Source organism: Jaculus jaculus, chromosome 2 (genome assembly GCF_020740685.1).
Source record: "Jaculus jaculus isolate mJacJac1 chromosome 2, mJacJac1.mat.Y.cur, whole genome shotgun sequence".
NCBI classification, from domain to species: Eukaryota; Metazoa; Chordata; class Mammalia; order Rodentia; family Dipodidae; genus Jaculus; species Jaculus jaculus.
The window spans coordinates 18,842,746-18,861,664 of record NC_059103.1 but is presented as its reverse complement, the minus strand read 5'-3'; the positions used below and the strand labels follow the sequence as shown (position 1 = coordinate 18,861,664).

Here is an 18,919-nt window from a genome sequence, read left to right as displayed (position 1 = left end):
GTGTCAGTTACTGGAGAAAGTCCAGATATAATGTGTTACTATTTCCTATGGTGTCCCATGGTCATGCTGATAATCTGTGTCTGAGCCTCTTTCACAAACTCCTTTAGCTTTCTTCCTTTTCCATGAACCAATCTCTTTCTGTTTTTGGTGGTACTGGGGTTTGAATTTAAGGTCTCACATATGTTAGGCAAGTATCTATGCCTGACCACATCCCCAGCCCAATATCTTTTTTTTCTTTTGTTTTTTTCAAGGTAGGGTCTTACTCTGGCCCAGGCTGACCTAGAATTCACTGTGTAGTCTCACAGTGGCCTCAGACTCAAAGTGCTCCTCCTACTTTGGCCTCCTGAGTGCTGGGACTCAAGGCATGCACCACTATGCCTGGACAGCTTTTCTTCTTTTTAAACATATTATTTATTTATTTATTTGAGAGCGAAAAGACAGAGAGAGAAAGAGGCAGATAGAGAGAGAGAATGGCTGCACCAGGGCCTCCAGTCGATGCAAACGAACTTCAGGTGCGTGCACGCCCTTGTGCTTCTGGCTTATATGGGTCCTGGAGAATGGAGCCTCGAACTGGGGTCCTTAGGCTTCACAGGCAAGCACTAAACTGCTAAGCCATCTCTCCAGCCCCCAGCTTTTCTTTTTAAAAAATTTTTTTATTGGGGCTTGGAGAAATGGCTTGTCGGTTAAAGATGCTTGCTTGCAAAGCCTGATACTGGGTTCAGTTACCCAGTAGCCACATGCATCTGGAATTCATTTGCAGTGGCCAGAGGCCTTGATGTGCCCATTCTTTTTCTTTCTCTCTCTCTTTATCTTTTCTTCCCCTCTGCTTCCTCTCTGCTTGCACATAAATAATGAAAATATTTTTTTGGGGGGGTATTTCAAGGTAGGTTCTCACTCTGGTCCAGGCTGACCTGGCAGTAACTCTGTTGTCTCAGGGTGGCCTTGAACTCATGGCAATCCTCCTACCTCTGCCTCCCGAGTGCTGGGATTAAAGGCGTGCGCCACCACACCCGACAATGAAAATATTTTTAAAGTTATTTATTTACATATGTGCTTGTGTGCACCTGGGCCTCTTGCCACTGGAAGCACATGCCAAGGGCTTATGTCACTTTTTGTGTCCAGCTTATGTAGCTTGGTAATTTAACCCCAGCTGGAAGGCTTTGCAAGCAAGTACCTTTAACTGCAGAGCCATCTTCATAGCACTCTAATATTATATTAACTTCTGTGTACTCCTTCTCCATCCTAGAACTGTGAGGTTTGTTTCTCTTTCTCACCTGCAACCAACCTAATGTCAACCTGAGGTGCTGTAGGCTTGAAAGGGCATTACAAACACCTGGGGAACCTGAAAAACAAAGGCTGCTGCATTTTAGCTGATTTTAGTGGGTTGGGAGTGAAAACAGAGAATTTTCATTCCCAACAACTTCCCAGGTGATGCTGCTGAGGTCTGGGGATTGCACTCTGAGCATTATTGTTCTATAGGTAGTGCCTGAGATTTTTATAGATACATCACTGCTCTGGCTGACCCAGAGCCAGATGAATTGCTTTTGTTTACTTTTCTTCCCACTTCCAAACTCTCCCAAACTAGCCTTGCTTCTTTGTCAGATAATTTTATCCCTTCTTGTAATTGTTCTTAACTGTTCCTTCACCTCTTTACTGCCCACATCCATTTAGGCAAGTCTACTTACTGTAGCTCAGAAAAGTTGTTTGGGTTTTGTCCTTTCTGGTCATGCCCTCCAGACCCTTAACCTTTTGTAATTTACTCTGTGCTGGGACAGGGGGCAGAGTTAGGGATCATACCTGGTGCCTCATGCCTCTGGGCACTCCAAGACCTCTGACCACTGCAAATGAATTCCAGGTGCATGTGTCGAATTGAACCATCAGGCTTTGCAAGCAAGTGTCTTACTGATTCTGTCTACTCTTTCCTTCTTTCCCTCATGTTTTCACACTTCTCTTGCATTATATTTCTAAAGCACAGTTTCAAAATCTGTAGCTTTTTGGGCTTTTGTTTTGTTTTTTGAGGTAGGGTCTCGCTTTAGCCTAGGCTGACCTGGAATTCTCTATGGAGTCTCAGGGTGGCCTCAAACTCATGGCAATCCTCCTACCTCTCTGCCTCCTGAGTGCACCTCCACGCCCAGCTACTTTTTGGGTTTATAGTTATCTTTTTATTTTGAGGTAGGGTTTCACTCTAGCCCAGGCTAACCTGGAATTCACTGTGTAGTGTAATGGTGGCCTCGAACTTACCGTGATCCTCCTACTTCTGCTTCTTGAGGGCTGGACTTAAAGGCACCAACACGCTTGGCTGGGTTTATAATTTTCCTTGATTCCCTGTCTCATCTTGAATTCCAATATAACAGTGGGTTTAGTAGTAGTCAGGTTCCTTACCATGTGAATCCTTCCCTATATTCAGTTATAGTCCACACCATTAGTGCTCTGGCCAGTGTGAACTTCTGTGGAGCCCTGGCTGACCTGTAACTCTGTGATCATTTATGGTGATCCTCCTGCCTCTGCCTCCTGAGTGATGGGATGATAGGCATGGCTCACCACACCTGGCAGCAAACCACATTTCCTATCTGTAGTTTCATCTGGGAATATCCTTTCCCTTAGGTGATTCCTAGTCATTCTTTAGAATCTGCCTCAGATGTCAGTGTAAAGCTTCTTCAGACTACCCCAAGCTGATTTAGTGCTTTCCTGTCTTCTCTCAGCCTTTGGTTTCTGCTCTTGACTTTAGGAACTGTCCCATTATATGGTGATTATTTGGTAGCTCTTTCTCTATTCCAATCTTGAGTTTGTTAGGACTAGATTTGCCCTCCCCCTTTTTAAAAAATTTTTTTTTTTTTTACTTTTATTTATTTATTTGACAGAGAAAAAGGGAGAGAGAGAAAGTGGGCGCCCCAGGACTTCCAGACACAGCAAACAAGCTCCAGATGCATGCGCCCCCTTGTGCATCTGGCTAACGTGGGTCCTGGGAAATTGAACCTGGATCCTTTGGCTTTGCAGGAAAATGTCTTAATTGCTAAGCCATCCCTCCAGCCCTCTCCCCCACCCCTGCTTTTTAAAATAAAATTATTAATTTGAGAGAGAGAGAGGGGGAAAAAAAAAGTCAAAGAAAGCAGACAGAGAAAGAATGTGTATGGGCATACCAACAATTCCAACCTCTGCAAATGAACTGCAGATGCTTGTGCTATTTTGTGCATCTGGGGACTCCAATGCAATCCATCAAACAACTGCTGAGCCATCTCTCCAGTCCCACCCACCCCCATTTTTTTTCCTAAGTAGAGTTTGGCTTTAGCCCAGGCTGACCTGGAATTAGTCTAAGGCTGGCCTCAAACTCACTCCTACCTTAGCCTCCTGAGTGCTGGGATTAAAGGTGTGTGCTACCATGACCAGCTCTTCCCTCCTCCCTCCCCTTCTCTCACTGGGAAATAGTAGGACGCTCTACCACTGTTATATCCCTGGGTGATCCTTTTAAAAATTTTTAAATATTTTTTAAGAGAGAGTGAGAAAGTGAGAGTGAGTATGGGTTTTCCAGGGCCTCTTGCTTCTGCAAACAAAGTCCAGATGCATGCGCCAGTTTGTATATCTGGCTTTACATGGGTACTGGCAAACTGAACCCTTGCTGGTAGACTTGGCAAGCATGTACCTTTAACTGCTGAGCCATCTCTTCAGCCAACAGGTGATACTTTTTTAAAATGATATTTGATCCTCCTGCTTCAGCCTCACAAGTGCTGAGGTTATAGGTGTGAGCTATCAAGCCTTTATTTATTTATTTATTTTCAGATAGTGGAGATTGAGCCTACTCATTTGAAATTTGTCACGGCAGTGAGACAGTTTTTATTCTCTGCCTACCAGAGAGACCTCACACCTACTTAGCGTGTTTAGCTTCTGATTATAAAATTTTTAGAGTTTCCTCAGTCAATCGAGTGAAAACCTTTGACACAGGAAAGCTTGGAGGATATCCAAATCATTCACAATCTCATCTTAACTTCCAGACTTCAGCGGGAGGAGGAAGAGGCCTTTGCCAGCAGTCATAGCAGCCAAGGGGCCCAGTCCCTCACATTTTCCAAGTTTGAAGAGAAGAAAACCAATGAGAAGACACGCAAGGTTACCACAGTAAAGAAGTTCTTCAGTGCTTCTTCCAGAGTTGGATCCAAGAAGGGTAAGTAACTTCCTGATGTTCTTTGTTTCTGTACCATGCCTGAGTGAGAAGAATGCAGAGTACGTCCACAATCCAGTTTATGTAAGCTCTTAGTAGCAGCCCAGATTTGAAACCAAAATCACTTTGATGGCCAGAAAGTCTATGAAAATAGTATTCTTTTTGATTGGAGGACATAGCGTTTTAGACACTGTTAATTCTATAGGAGAAATAAAGAAAACTGAACTATGGTGCTTTTGTTTATAAGAAACTCCATTCCTGGGGCTGGGGATTTGGTAGAGTGCTTGCATCACATAACCAAAACTCTAGGTTTGATCTCCAGCACTGCGCAAACCAGGCATGGTAGTGCATACCTGTAATCCTAGCATTCAGGAGGTTGGTGTAGGAGGATCAGGAGTTCAAGGTCATCTATAGCTACTTTGCGAGTATGAGGCCAGCCCCTCAAACTTGTTATTTTTTTTTTTTCTCCGAGGTAGGGTCTTGCTCTAGCTCTGGCTAACCTGGAATTCACTGTGTAGCCTCAGGGTGGCCTTGGACTCGTGGTGATCCTCCTACCTCTGCTAGGATTAAAGGCGTGTGCCACCACACCTGGCTTAAACTTATTAATTTTATAATCAGCCCCTTCTTGATTTTTTTTAAAGATTCATTTTTCTTTCTTTTTATTTATTTGAGGGCAACAGGCAGACAGAGAGAGAGATAGAGAGATAGAGTGAAAATGGGCATGCCAGGGCCTCTAGCCACTGCAAAAGAACTCCAGATGCATGCACCCCCTTGTGCATCTGGTTTACGTGGGTCCTGGGGAATCGAGCCTCAAAGCGGGGTCCTTAGGCTTCACAGGCAAGCACTTAACCAGTGAGCCATCTCTTCAGCTAGCTCGCTCTTTCTTTCCTTCCCTCCCTCCCTCCTTTCTTCCTTATTATTTATTAGAAACAGAGAGAAGGGGGGGGGAGAGGAGGAGAGAATGGGTGCGCCAGGACCTCTAGCCACTGCCAGTGAATTTAACACACATGTGCCACCATGTTCATCTGGCTTACGTGGGACCGGGAGAATTGAATCTGGGTGCTTAGGCTTCACAGGCATATGATTGCTATCTCTCCAGCCCCTTGTTGATTTTATAATCAACAAACAAGCACCCAACCACTGATCCCATATGAATGACTGGTTGGTTGCTATGTTTTTTCCTTTTTATGCCTTTGTTGTTTGGATCCATGTTTTCCTTTGTGTAGTTCCTTCACTGTAGCTTATTAGAAGGGCTGTTTCTAGGCTTTAATGTCATATAAGAGGTTTTTTCTCTGATAGCTGTGCCATAGGAAATTAGAGAGATTGGAAGAGGCTCACTTTGGCTTGTGGGGGGTGTGTGATTCATACTGGGTATTTCTAGTGCTTAGAGTTATATGTACATGGTCTTATTCATCTACTGACTGAAATGCTATGCATTAAAGTCATACGTGTTTTTACAGTGATCAGACAGGCTAGTTAAATGGCCTAGTGTGAGGCAATGAACAATCTGATGTGTCTCAGTCTTTTTTTTTTTTTTTGTTCCCTTTGAGGTAGGGTTTCACTCTAGCCTAGGCTGACCTGGAATTCACTCTGTAGTCTCAGGGTGGCCTTGAATTTACAGCATTCCTACCTCTGCCTTCCAAGTGCTGGGATTAAAGGAGTGAGCCACCACACCCGGCTTTTAAAAAATTTATTTGTGAGAAGAAGAAGAGAGAAGAACATAAGAGAAAGAGAGAATGGTTGCACCAGGGCCTCTAACCACTGCAAATGAACTCAAGACACATGTGCTACCTTGTGCATCTGGCTTTACATGGGTACTGGGAAATTGAACCTGGGTCCTTTAGCTTTGCCAGCAAGCATCCTAGCTAGCATCTAAGCCGTCTCTCCAGCCCTGGGTCTCAGCCTTTAAGCCTTGATGTTGGTTCTCAAGAGTTAGGGCAGGTGTGGTGGTACACAACTTTAATCTCAGCACTTGGGAGGCAGAGGTAGGGGGATTGCCATGAGTTTAAGGCTATTCTGAGACTACATAGTGAATTCCAGGTCAGCCTGAGCTAGAGTGAGACCCTACCTTGAAAATAAACAAACAAAAAAGAGTTAGGGTTAGAGAGATGACTCAGTGGTTAAAGGTGTTTGGTTGCCAAGCCTGAAGGCCTAGGTTCAATTCCCTAGTACCCACGTAAAGCCAGATGCACAAGTGGCACATGCATTTGGAGGTCATTTGCAGTGGCAGAAGGCCATGACACCCATTCTCTCTCTCTCTCTCTCTCTCTCTCTATTCCTCCTACCTTCCTCCCTCTCTGTGTTTTCATAAATAAATAAAAATATTAAAAAGTTAGTTGATTTGAAATGGTGAGAGACTGGGAGTCAGCACTGATGCTGTCTGGAGAGCTGTTTCCTCAGAACACCTTTTTTTGTGGCTTATGTCACCCCAGGTTATCTTAAGCTTCTTTTTTTTTGGTGGTTTTTTGAGGTAGGGTCTCACTCTCGCTTTAGCCCAGGCTGAGCTGGAATTACTATGTAGTCTCAGGGTGGCCTTAAGCACTTCTGTTTTGTTTTTTTTTTTAATTTTTATTAGCATTTTCCATGATTATAAAAAAATATCCCATGTTAACTCCCCCCCCCCACGTTCTCCTTTGAAATTCCATTCTCCATCATATCTTAAGCACTTCTTAAGATTCTTTCTGGTCTTCCCGATATAATGACCAGTGCTCTTTTGTTTTACTAAAAGAATATTGTTGGGCTGGAGATATGGCTTAGTGGTTAAGTGCTTGCCTGTGAAGCCTAAGGACCCCGGTTCGAGGCTCGGTTCCCCAGGTCCCACGTTAGCCAGATGCACAAGGGGGGCGCACGCGTCTGGAGTTCGTTTGCAGAGGCTGGAATTTTTGCCCTGGCGCGCCCATTCTCTCTCTCTCCCTCTATCTGTCTTTCTCTCTGTGTCTGTCGCTCTCAAATAAATAAATAAATTTAAAAAAAAAGAATATTGTTTATAGCCAAAAATGGTTGTACTTCTCTTAAAAGTATACAAATTTAGCTGGGTGTGGTGGTACATGCCTGTAGTGTTAGTTGCTTAGGAAGGCAAGGTGGGATTACTTGAGCCCAGGAATTCTAGAGCAGCCTGGGCAACATAAGAAGACTCTCAGAAGCCGTCTTCACCACCATCAACGACAAAAAATGCACACCTTTAAATAATACTCCATTCACATGATTAGTTTAAAGTTTTTTTTTTTTTTTTTTCTTTCGAGGTAGGGTTTTGCTCTAGTCCAGGCTGACCTGGAATTCACTATGCAGTCTCAGGGTGGCCTCGAACTCACGGTGATCCTCCTACCTCTGGCTCCCGAGTGCTGGGATTAAAGGTATGCGCCACCACACCCGGCTAAAGTTGATTTTTGGTTAGCTGTCCTATGTAGTTTTTTTTTTTTTTAATTATTTTCAAGCAGAGGGATGGAGGAGGGGGAGACTGAAACAGAGAGACTGGCCACACCAGGGCCTCTAGCCACTGCAAACGAACTCCAGATGTATATACTACTCTGTTCATCTGGCTTTAAAGTGGGTATTGGGGAACCAAACCCAGGTCATTAGGCTTTGTAGACCAATGCCTTAACCTCTGAGCCATTTCTCCAGCTAATTTTTTTTTTTTTAAATACTAAATAAGGAGAATAAAAAGTACCTGCTGAAGGTAAAGCAAGAAAGGAGTTGGCTCCAGTATTTGCTAGGCAGTTTTGTACTAAATTGGCAAAAGGCATAGACTTTGGATTCACTTCTGCTTGAGTCCCAGCTCTGCTATTTTCTAGCTATGTGACCTTGGTAAGATAATCCCTAAGCTCTGTTCTTACCAGGGATAGACAACACTTGTCAGAGGCATACGATGAGGATTAAATGAGTGATGTGTGTAAGAAGCTTAGCATTGATCCTGACACATGCAGTGTGTAGTGGGTGTCAGTTAGTGTAAGTGCAGGTGGTTCTCCTGGTGGGTAGTCTGTGCTGATCAGGAGTGCAAGGGCAGCAATCAAAGCCATCCTTTCTCACTTAGCTGGAATTCCTTCTCCTGCTTTGTGAAGATTCATTAACCTTATGAATTTATAACATACAGTGAAGTGGTGTATGCTTATTACAACAGATGAAGTAGTAGGAAAATATAAAACCACGTGTTCTAGATGCCTTATTTTATAAATGATAACATGAAAATCCATAAACTGATTTACCCAAAGTCATATAGTGAATTGGTGTGTTAGAATTTAGCTCCCCAACTCCTGGTTTAAGTTTTTTCTGTTACACCCCTTTACCTGAAATATGTGTTCACTTTGCCAGTTTTTGATATATTTGGCTTTGTCTTCAGGTTGTGGGCATTGGAAACCCCTGGTCACAGGGCTGGCTCTTCTGCTGACTAGCTCTTGTCCTGAAGCAGTCTTGGGGCCCATGTCACTTTATTAGTGTAAGCTAAGGTATGATTGAAAGGGACTTGTAAGGAGCTCTGCCAGGAACCTGAGGACAGAGATCAAATATATTTCAATTCTTCAGACTGTCTGCTTTTTGTCCTCATTAACGACAGAAGAACCATGATACTCTATTATAAAGCTGTCCTGTTGTTAGATGATTTGAGAATTTTGGTACATTTTTATATTTAAGATATAAAATATGTTTTTACAAGGCTAGATATGGTGTCAGTCATCTTACAGCATGATAAAAAGTTTCACTTTGTAGCCCAGGCTAGCCTTGAACTCGAAGCAGCCCTGCCTCAGCCTCTTGAGTGCTAGAATTACAGGCATGAGTCCTTATGCCTTACTTCATGTACATTCTAGGTTATCTTTATTCTTCCATAACTATTCAAATACAATTGGTGAAGGTTTCCTTCCACAGGCTACCTTGTATACCCGAGATTTGATTTGGTACAGTATTTGACAGTCTTACATAGTAGGTAAAAAACAAAAACTTAGAGGTAGGAGGACTGCTATGAGTTTAAGGCCACCCTGAGACTACAGAGTGAATTCCAGGTCAGCCTGGACTAGGGTGAGACCCTACCTCAAAAAACAAAACAAACAAAAAAATACACTCCAAACTGATATAGTTTTATTGATTGAATTTTTTTGTTTTGTTTTGGTTTTTCAAGGTAGGGTCTCGCTCTAGCCCAAGCTGACCTGAACTCACCATGTAGTGTCAGGGTGGCCTCGAACTCATGGTGATCCTCCTACCTCTACCTCTTGAGTGCTGGGATTAAAGGCATGTGCCACCACGCCTGGCTCCGTTTTTCTTTCTTTTCTTTCTTTTTTTGAGGTAAGGTCTCCCACTAGCCCAAGCTGATCTGGGATTCAGGGTGGCCTCGAACTCACGTCGATTCTCCTACCTCTGGAGTGCTGGGATTAAAAGCATGTCCCACCATGCTCAGCCTTTTTTTTTTTTTTTGAGACAGGGTCTCATGCACCAGGCTGGCCTTGAACTCAGTGTAGCAAGGATACCTTGATTTAATTCTCCTGCTTCCACCTCTGGGTGATGAGATCACAGGCATGTACCCACCACACCCTGCTTGGGAAGGCATTCTAAGCTGTTTACACCGGGGTATGGAAAGCTTATTACCTCACTGTGGTTACTGGATGTACTTGAAATACAAGCTTTGTTTCTCCAGGTGAGTTGAGTTGATTAGAAAGCATTTGCCTTTTGGACCCCAGCCAGTCTTACAGCTGTAATGTAGATACACCGTTTTTTTCCATTTTCCTTTCTTCACAAATTTCACAAACTTAATCTCACTGGCTGTTCAACACTACCTTTCTTGCTTACTGAGGACGAAACACCTGAATGAAGGAATGTGATCCTGTCATTGTAGGAAAACAGATGTTTTTCTTTTTATTTATCTCTCTCTGTGTGTTGTGTTATATATAAAGAAATTGTATGGCTATGGGATACTTTCTTTGTGATATTTATTCTCTCTAAAACACAGCTTAAGCTTAGATAGTTTGGAGTATGATCAGAGGCCAAGTGACAATCTTACCTCTGAAAGCCTTTGCTGCTTGTTTCTCTTGTCTGTTCTGTAGAAGTCCTGTCACTGTGGTCTTTATTTAAAGATGGAACAGTTACACACCCAGTTGGACAGCACGTTGCTTTTTCTCTCAGCTCTTTGATGTGTGTTTTCAGAAGTTCATTCATGTTGGGTGTTTTCCATCCCCCCTCCCCTATTTGAAACAGAATCTTGCTGTATAGTCAAGGCTGTATTAGAACTCATGATCCTTCTACCTCAGTCTCCCAAGTAGCTGGGGTGACTGGCCTTGGCTACCACACCCTGCTTGGATGCATTTCTATTTTGAGCAGTATGACTTGAAAAATGAATGGTGGGAAAACAATTAGGCTTTTATATACACACATTGGTTTCATCTTCATGGAAAATAAAGTGAGATTTGGAAAAGCTGTCAACATTTGTACTTTGACTGTCATTTTACTTGTTGACCAGCTATAGACTCAGGCAACTTTGAGAAAGTTAGGTGGAGTATAGGGTGCCATTTTAGAATTAATGATATAGCATTGTATATTTTGCCTACAAAAAAGTTAATGAAGTTGGGCATGATGGCGCACACCTTTAATCCCAGCATTCGGGAGGCAGAGGTATGAGAATTGCCATGAAATCGAGGCCACTCTGAGACTACATAGTGAATTCCAGGTGAGCCTGGGCCAGAGACCTTACCTTGAAAAAAAAAAAAAAGTTAATGAGTAATTTTTATTTGAATAAGAATATCTTTTAGCTCATAGTTTTCTACTTGTACTTCCTACTTGTAAAGTAGATTTTCTTTTTTTATTAATTTTTATTTATTTATAAGCAGAGAGAGAGAGAGAAGAGAGACAATGAGTGTGTCAGGGCCTCCATTTACTGCAAATGAACTCCAGATGCATTTGCCACTTTGTGAATCTGGCTTTACATGGGTACTGGGGGTATCAAACTCAGGTCATTAGGCTTTGCAGGCAAGTGGTTTAACTGCTAACTCATCTCTCCAGCCCTAAAGTAGATTTTTTTTTATTTTAAGAAGACTTGTGCAAATGTTTAAATATAAAGTGATTTAAATTTAAGTTTGATTAAGCATAATTCAAATAACTTTAAAGTAGATCCTTCAAGTTACTCCATGCGTGGATCTTTAGTGTAAGAAAACTTACTGTGTTTAATGTTCCCAGCAGAGATTCAGGAAGCCAAAGCTCCAAGTCCTTCTGTAAACCGGCAAACCAGCATTGAGACGGACAGAGTCTCCAAGGAGTTCATAGAATTCCTCAAGACTTTCCAGAAGACAGGCCAAGAAATCTATAAACATACCAAGATTTTTTTGGAAGGAATGCATTACAAAAGGGTAGGTTGGGACTAAGGACTTAGAAATTCAGAGGTATAATCTTTCATTTCTATTTGACAAAAAACAAGTGTTATTTACCTAAGAAAAGCCTCTGAACCTAGTTAACACCTGACTCCTGGGCTAGTACCTTTTCACTGCTACTCTGTGCATGAATGTGACCTTTGCTTAGAACTTCTGACTAGAGCTATTTTATTATGAGCTTTAGTAATGGGTTCTTCTGACAGCTCAGTCTTGTTACCTTGTAATAGAATAAGTAAATTGCTCTAATAGACCTTTGTCTCAGTTGTTGACTAATAGCAAGAACATTAGAGTCTGTTTGTCTGCCTGCTTGCTTTTCTTTTTCTTTCTCTCCCTTTCTTTCTTTCTTTTCCTTCCTTCCTTCCTTCCTCCCTCCCTTTCTCTCTCTCTCTCTCTTTTTCTTTCTTTTCAGTCAGGGTCTTGCTCTAGCTCAGGCTGACCTGGAATTCAGTCTCAGGGTGGCCTCAAACTCATGGTGATCCTCCTACCTCTGTCTCCTGTGTTGCTATTAAAGGTGTGTTCCGGGCTGGAGAGATGGCTTAGCGGTTAAACGCTTGCCTGTGAAGCCTAAGGACCCCGGTTCGAGGCTCGGTTCTCCAGGTCCCACGTTAGCCAGATGCACAAGGGGGCGCACGCGTCTGGAGTTCGTTTGCAGAGGCTGGAAGCCCTGGCGCGCCCATTCTCTCTCTCTCCCTCTATCTGTCTTTCTCTCTGTGTCTGTCACTCTCAAATAAATAAATAAATAAAATTTTTTTTTAAAAAAAAAAAGGTGTGTTCCACCACGCCTGGCCTGTTTTTTTTTCTATTTTGATGTTTAATATTCCTCTCCTTGTTTGGTTAGGCAAAGACAGATAAAAATGTAGATATTGAAAGAGATCACAGCAGCTACCAGTTTCTGTTTCTTTATTATAGATGAAGGAAATAGAGAGCCAGAGGATAAGTAACCTGCCCAGAGTTACACAGCTCAGTAGCTAGAATTTTTGCCAATGGTTCACACCTGTCTTACTGTGGACCTAGGCTGGTTTTGAGCTTTGGATCCTCTTGCCTCAACCTTTAGAGTGTTAGGTTTTTTTTTGTTTTAAATTTATTTATTTGAGAGCGACAGACACAGAGAGAAAGACAGATAGAGGGAGAGAGAGAGAGAATGGGCACGCCAGGGCTTCCAGCCTCTGCAAACGAACTCCAGACGCGTGTGCCCCCTTGTGCATCTGGCTAACCTGGGACCTGGGGAACCAAGCCTCGAACCGCAGTCTTTAGGCTTCACAGGCAAGCGCTTAACCGCTAAGCCATCTCTCCAGCCCTAGAGTGTTAGGTTTACAGGCATGTACCATCATACCTGGTGGGGTTTTTGTTGTTGTTTGTGTGTTGTGTGTATCTGTGTGTGTTTGAGGGCGGGTGTCACTGCCCAGGCTGATGTGGAGCTTACTCTGTAGCACAGGCTGGCTTTGCACTAATAACAGTCCTACTACCTCAGTCTCCTGAGTGTTGGGATTATAAGAATGAGCCACCACATTGCTATTTTTGCTTTTTAAAAAAATATTTTTATTTATTTATTTGACAGAGAAAGAGGGAGAGAGAGAGAGAGAGATAGGGAGAAAATGGGTGCGCCAGGGCCTCCAGCCACTGCAAATGAACTCCAGACGCACACGCTCCCTGTGCATCTGGCTAACGTGGGTCCTGGCAAAACGAACCTGGGTCCTTTGGCTTTGCAGGCAAACACCTTAACTGCTGAGCCATCCCTCCAGCTCTGTTTTTGCTTTTTTTTTTTAGACATTTATTTTGAGAGAGAGAGAGAGAGAGAGAGAAAAAGAAAGAAAATGGGTATGCCAGGGTCTCCTGCTGCAAACAGACTCCAGACACATGCACCCCCTTGTGCATCTGGCTAACATGAGTCCTGGGGAACTGAGCCTTGAACTGGGGTCCTCAGGTTTCATAATCAGGTGCTTAACCACTAAACCATTCTTTCCAACCCTAATTTTATTTTATTTTTTTATTGACAGCTTTCGTAATTGTAAACAATATCCCATGGTAATTCTCTCCCTCCCCCCTTGGTTTGTTTTTTTGAGGTAGTGCCTGGCTATGTAGTCTGTGTAGCTAGGCTGGCCTTGAATTTATGATCCTTCTGCTCAGCCTCTTGAGTGCTGTGATTATAGTTATGTGACACCATGCCCAGCCACATCTCTGTTTTTATTTATATATTTAATAATTTAATAGTTTTTATTTACTTGAGAGAAGGGGGAGGGAGGGAAGGAGAGAAGAGAGGGAGGGAGAGGGGGAGAGTAAGAAAGAGACAGTAGGTAGCCAGGGCTTCTTACTGTTGCAAATGAACGTTAGATGCACACACCATGTCATAGTCAGTTCAACAATGCTGAAATGAATGTCTAAACCAGACAGTTCATGGGAGAAAGGAATTTATTTCATGCTTATAGATCCAGCAGAATTTTCGTCAGTGGAAGAAGCTGTCTGCCTTTCACAGATTCAGACAGAGAGAAACAAGCACAGCCTGCAGACACAGAAAGCAGCCAGCAGAGCTCTGCTAGAGTTCACACTGCCCTCCTATGTATGTCTTTGGGCTGGATCCCCAGGACCCGCCCCTAATGACATCTCCTTTAGCTAGGTGGCTGGAGACCCCAGGTTATAAGCTCTAATAAAACATCTGAGTCTATGGGGTGCATATATTCAAACTACCACATAACACTCTGCATTTTTCTTTCTGTGGGTACCCAGGAATCAAACCTGGGCCAGCAGGCTTTGTAAACAAGTGTCTTTAACTACGAGCTATCTTCCCATTTCCCTGCCCCTTACTCTTGTCTTTAATCCAAAATTTCTCTTTCTTTCTTTCTTTCTTTCTCTTTCTTTCTTTCTTTCTTTCTTTCTTTCTTTCTTTCTTTCTTTTTTTTAAGTTTTTATTTGAGACAGAAAGGGAGGGAGAGAAGAGGCAGATATAGAGACAGAGAATGGTGTGCCAGGGCCACCAGCTGCTGCAAATGATCTCCAGACACATGCATTATCTTGTGCATCTGGCTTACATGGATCCTGGGGAATTGAACTTGGGTCCTTTGGCTTTGCAGGCCAGTACCTTACCTGCTAAGCCATCTCTCCAGCCCTAATCCAAAATTTCTAACACATAATTTTAGTTACAGTGATTTGTAAGACTGCCTGTAAATTCATTTTGTAAACAGGGATTAATCCAGCTTTAACATTGTACGGCCATTCAGGTCAGAACTGGCTTTAAAAGTTTATACTGTGTAGTGAAGAAGGCTTACAGAGACAGGAGAAGTAGCTAGAAAAGCAGCTGCTGGGTGGCTGTATTCCACCGTGGTCAGGCATCTCTAGGCTAATAAGCAGTGGACGCGTGTGTGGTAGGTTTTATATGTTAAATCAGTTTGAGGGAGAAAAACTTTCCTTTTTCTGTAGGGGTGTTGTAACAGCATGCAAGTAAGAAACGCTCTTTAAGTATTTGTTAGGAAATAGTGACAGTGAGAGTTCAAGTAATCTACCACTTTTGTGTTTGTGTGTGTTAAAAGTAATGGTAGGGCTGGGCGTGGTTGCTCATGCCTTTAATCCTAGTACTTGGGAGGCAGAGGTAGGAGGATGGCTGTGAGTTTGAGGCTTCCCTGAGACTGCAGAGTGAATTCCAGGTCACCCTGGACTAGCCTACTTTGATAAAACAGTGCCAGAACAAAATAAAACAAGACAAAGCCATGATAGGCTTCATTAATGGGAAAAATAAAGTTTTATAATTTTTACAATTATTTATTCTTGTGCACAGTTGAAATACCTCCAGGCTATTACTACTAAATTCAAAGTTATACTTTAGTGCATATAAAATACATTCTATGTAATTTTGTATTTGATTTAAAAAAAACTATTCAATTTGTTTGTTCTTTTGCTGAGAAGCATAATGTGCTTCTTCAATAACTTAGTTGACCTTTTTGTCAGTATATGGAAGTAGAGAGGTAACTAACTGGTACAGATGCCACTATAAGTTGATATCCGAGAACCAGATAGGCTTCAGATTTCTCCCATGTGAGAGCCACCAGGCAGCTTATTTTCCATACCTGCAAAACATGAATGTTGATGGTTCAGTGCCTCTGTCCTGTGTGTATCTTACATGACTTTAGTGTTTAGAGTAATCCTGGTCATATACCTGATTGAATCTGAGTGTCCTTAGGGAAGCCCTCTTGTCCTATGGCTATAGGTTATTGTTCCTCAAAAATAAACACTTCTTATACCTGACTCATGTACCCTAACCAGGTGTCAATCACTCATCATAAATATATATATATTTTTTTATTTGAGAGCGACAGAGAGAAAGACAGATAGAGGAGAGAGAGAGAATGGGTGCGCCAGGGCTTCCAGCCTCTGCAAACGAACTCCAGACGCGTGCGCCCCCTTGTGCATCTGGCTAACGTGGGACCTGGGGAACCGAGCCTCGAACTGGGGTCCTTAGGCTTCACAGGCAAGCGCTTAACCGCTAAGCCATCTCTCCAGCCCATCATAAATGTTTTTGAGAGAATTGATTTAGTGCAACTTGGGGGAGCTCCTATAAGATTGTGAAATAGGGCTAGAAAGATTGCTTAGTGGTTCAGGTGTTTGCCTGCAAAGCCAGAAGATACAGGTTTGATTCTCCAGGACCCATGTAAGCCAGATGCACAAGGGGCCGCATGCATCTGGAGTTCATTTGCAGTGGCTGGAAGCCCTGGTGCACCCATTCTCATTGTCTCTTTCTCTGCTTCTTTCTCCCTCTCAATAAATAAATAAAAATATATATTTTAAAAAAAGATTGTGAAATATACAGTACTGTATTGTTCACCAAACCTGCTTACAAACATTAACTCAGGGCCCTTCTCACCATCTAAACCTTATTGGTGTTATGCTGAGGGCATCCTTAGCATGAAAAGGAATTCTCGTCTGTTTAAAACTGCCCACTGACATTGCCATAGGCTGATGACTGTTCCTGTTTCATTACAGTTTCTTCCCAAGTTTCTTAGGTCCAGAACTATGAAGCACTTGTATTTAAAACTGCCTACTGGATTGAGATAGCTCGGAAGATAAAGTTCTCACCATTCAAGCCCAAGTGCCTGAGTTTGCTTTGCTCCAGACTTCGTGTAATACCTGAAAACTGTGGTAGACTTCTGTAATCAAAAAACAGCTTCCTAGCAATTTAAACTTTGTAAAGAGCAGGCATAGTGGCTCACATCTATAATCTCAGTTGTTCCGGAGGCTGAGGCAGGAGGATTGCCACATGTTCAAGGCCAGCACAGGCTGCAGAGCGAAACCCTGTCTGAAAAGTACTAAGAACTGGGATGTAGCACAATTGGTGGAGTGCTTGTCTACCATGCATGAATTCCTGAGTTTGTTCCTTAGCACTAGAAATAAGCTGGATGTGGGTGATGCATACCTCTAATCCCAGCACTCAGGTGGAAGGGTTATTAGGAATCCCTGGTCATAATTAATTTGAAATGAGCCTAAGCTACATGCCTGGCTCTAATTTGTTTTTTGAGGCAGGGTCTCTCACTGAACCTGGAGCTCACTGATTCAGCTAGATACTAACAAGCCCTAGGGATCCCCCTCAGTGTTGGTACTGTACACACACATGCTACCACACCTGGCGTTTTTCATGGGAACTGAGGATCTGATCTCAGGTCTTCATGCTTGTGTGGCAAGCACTTGACCCACTGAGCCATCTCCCAGGTTCTTTTAGATCTTTATCAGTATTTCTATTTCTAGTTAGAAGTACTGGTGATCCAGATGTTATGGCATGTGCTTTGAGCACTGAGTTAGGTGGAGCAAGAGGATCAGTTGGGCTGATGAGTTTGAGACCACCCTGGGCAATGTAGTAAGAACCTACTTTAGACTGTGTGTGTGTTTGGTGTGCTGGGACTCAAACCCAGGGCTTGGAGTATGTATGTTAGTGGTATACCACTGAGCTACATCTCTTGATGCTCATCCTTCAATTACAAAATGAGCCAGGCGTGGTGGCTCATGCCTCTAATGTACTTGGGAGGCAGAAGTAGGAGGATCCCTGTGAGTTCAAGGCCACCCTGAGACTACATAGTACGTAGGTTAGCCTGAGCTAGAGTGAGACCCTATCTCGAAAAACAGAAAAACAAAAACAAACAAAAAGACACCAAATCAAATTTACAACTGAGCTACAGCAATCAAGATAATGTGCTACCGGCATATGAATGGACATAATGACAAATACTGCATAATTGCAAGTCTGGAACTATCCCTAACAGCTAGGGCCTGTTGACTTTTAACAAGGATGGGAAGACCATTCAGTGAGGAAATAAATGTCCTCAACAAATGGTACCTGGGAAGCTGGATATCCAAGTACAAAAGAATGAAGTTGCTGGGTATGGTGGCGCCTGTCTTTAATCCCAGCACTTGGGAGGCAGACATAGGAGGATTGTTGTGATTTTGAGGCCACCCTGAGACTACTTAGTGAATTCCAGGTCAGCCTGGGTTAGAATGAGACTCTACCTTGGGAAAAAAAAAGAATGAAGTTGTATGCTTATCTTAAACTGTGGAGAAAACTTAACTCAAAATGGGACTGGGAATGTAAATTTTGTGGTAGAGTGCTTCCCTAGCATGTGTGAGGATATAGGCTCAATCCCAGTACCGTTAAAAAAATTTCTTTTAGCTGGACATGGTGACACATGCCTTTAATCCCAGGACTCAGGAGGCAGAGATAGATGAATTGCTTATGAGGTCCAGGTCAGCTTGGGCTAGAGTGAAATCCTACTTCAAAAAAACAAAAACAATAACAAAAAAAACCCACCCACACATATATACATATACATACACATACACACATACATACACATACACACACACACACGATTTTTATTTTTTAGGGCTGAGGAGATGGCTTGGTAGTTAAAGGTACTTGCTTACAAAGCCTGATGGCCCAGGTTTGATTCCCCACATAAAGCCAGATGCATAAAGTGGTGCATGCACCTGGAGTTTATGTGGAGTAGCAGGAGGCCCTGGCGTACCCATACGTGTGCATACTTTCTCTCTCTCTCTGTGTCTCTCAAATAAATAAAAATATTAAAATTTAAAAATAAAGTAAACGAGGCTGCTGAGTTGGCTTAGTGGTTAATGCACTAGCCTGCAAAGCCAAAGGACCCAGGTTCAATTTCCCCACATAAGCCAGATGCACAAGGGGTCACATGCATGTGGAGTTTGTTTGCAGTAGCTGGAGGCCCTAGTACACTCATTCTCTCTCTCTACATGTCCATCTTTTTCTCTCTCAAATTAATAAAAATAAAATCAAAAACAAATGTAAAAACTAAACTTATAAAATTAAAAAGAAGTATGGCCAACCTGGGCTACATTGTGAGATCGTAAAAAAAGTAGTAACAACCAGGCGTGATGGCATACCCCTATACTCCCAGCACTTGTGAGGCTGAGGTAG

At 42.7% G+C, this 18,919-nt stretch overlaps 1 protein-coding gene across 3 annotated transcripts in view; it reads left to right on the top strand.

The window, feature by feature from the left end:
• Window positions 1-18,919, top strand: part of Rabgef1 (RAB guanine nucleotide exchange factor 1) — a 56,585-nt gene that overhangs the window by 23,885 nt on the left and 13,781 nt on the right. For 2 of the 3 annotated variants that reach the window (XM_045144204.1, XM_045144205.1), the window contains exons 3-4: window positions 3,990-4,156; window positions 11,306-11,475. In XM_045144204.1, coding sequence (XP_045000139.1) covers window positions 3,990-4,156; window positions 11,306-11,475 — 337 coding nt within the window. The remainder of the gene's footprint in view (window positions 1-3,989; window positions 4,157-11,305; window positions 11,476-18,919) is intronic. The other variant, XM_004662614.3, reaches the window with a different exon arrangement.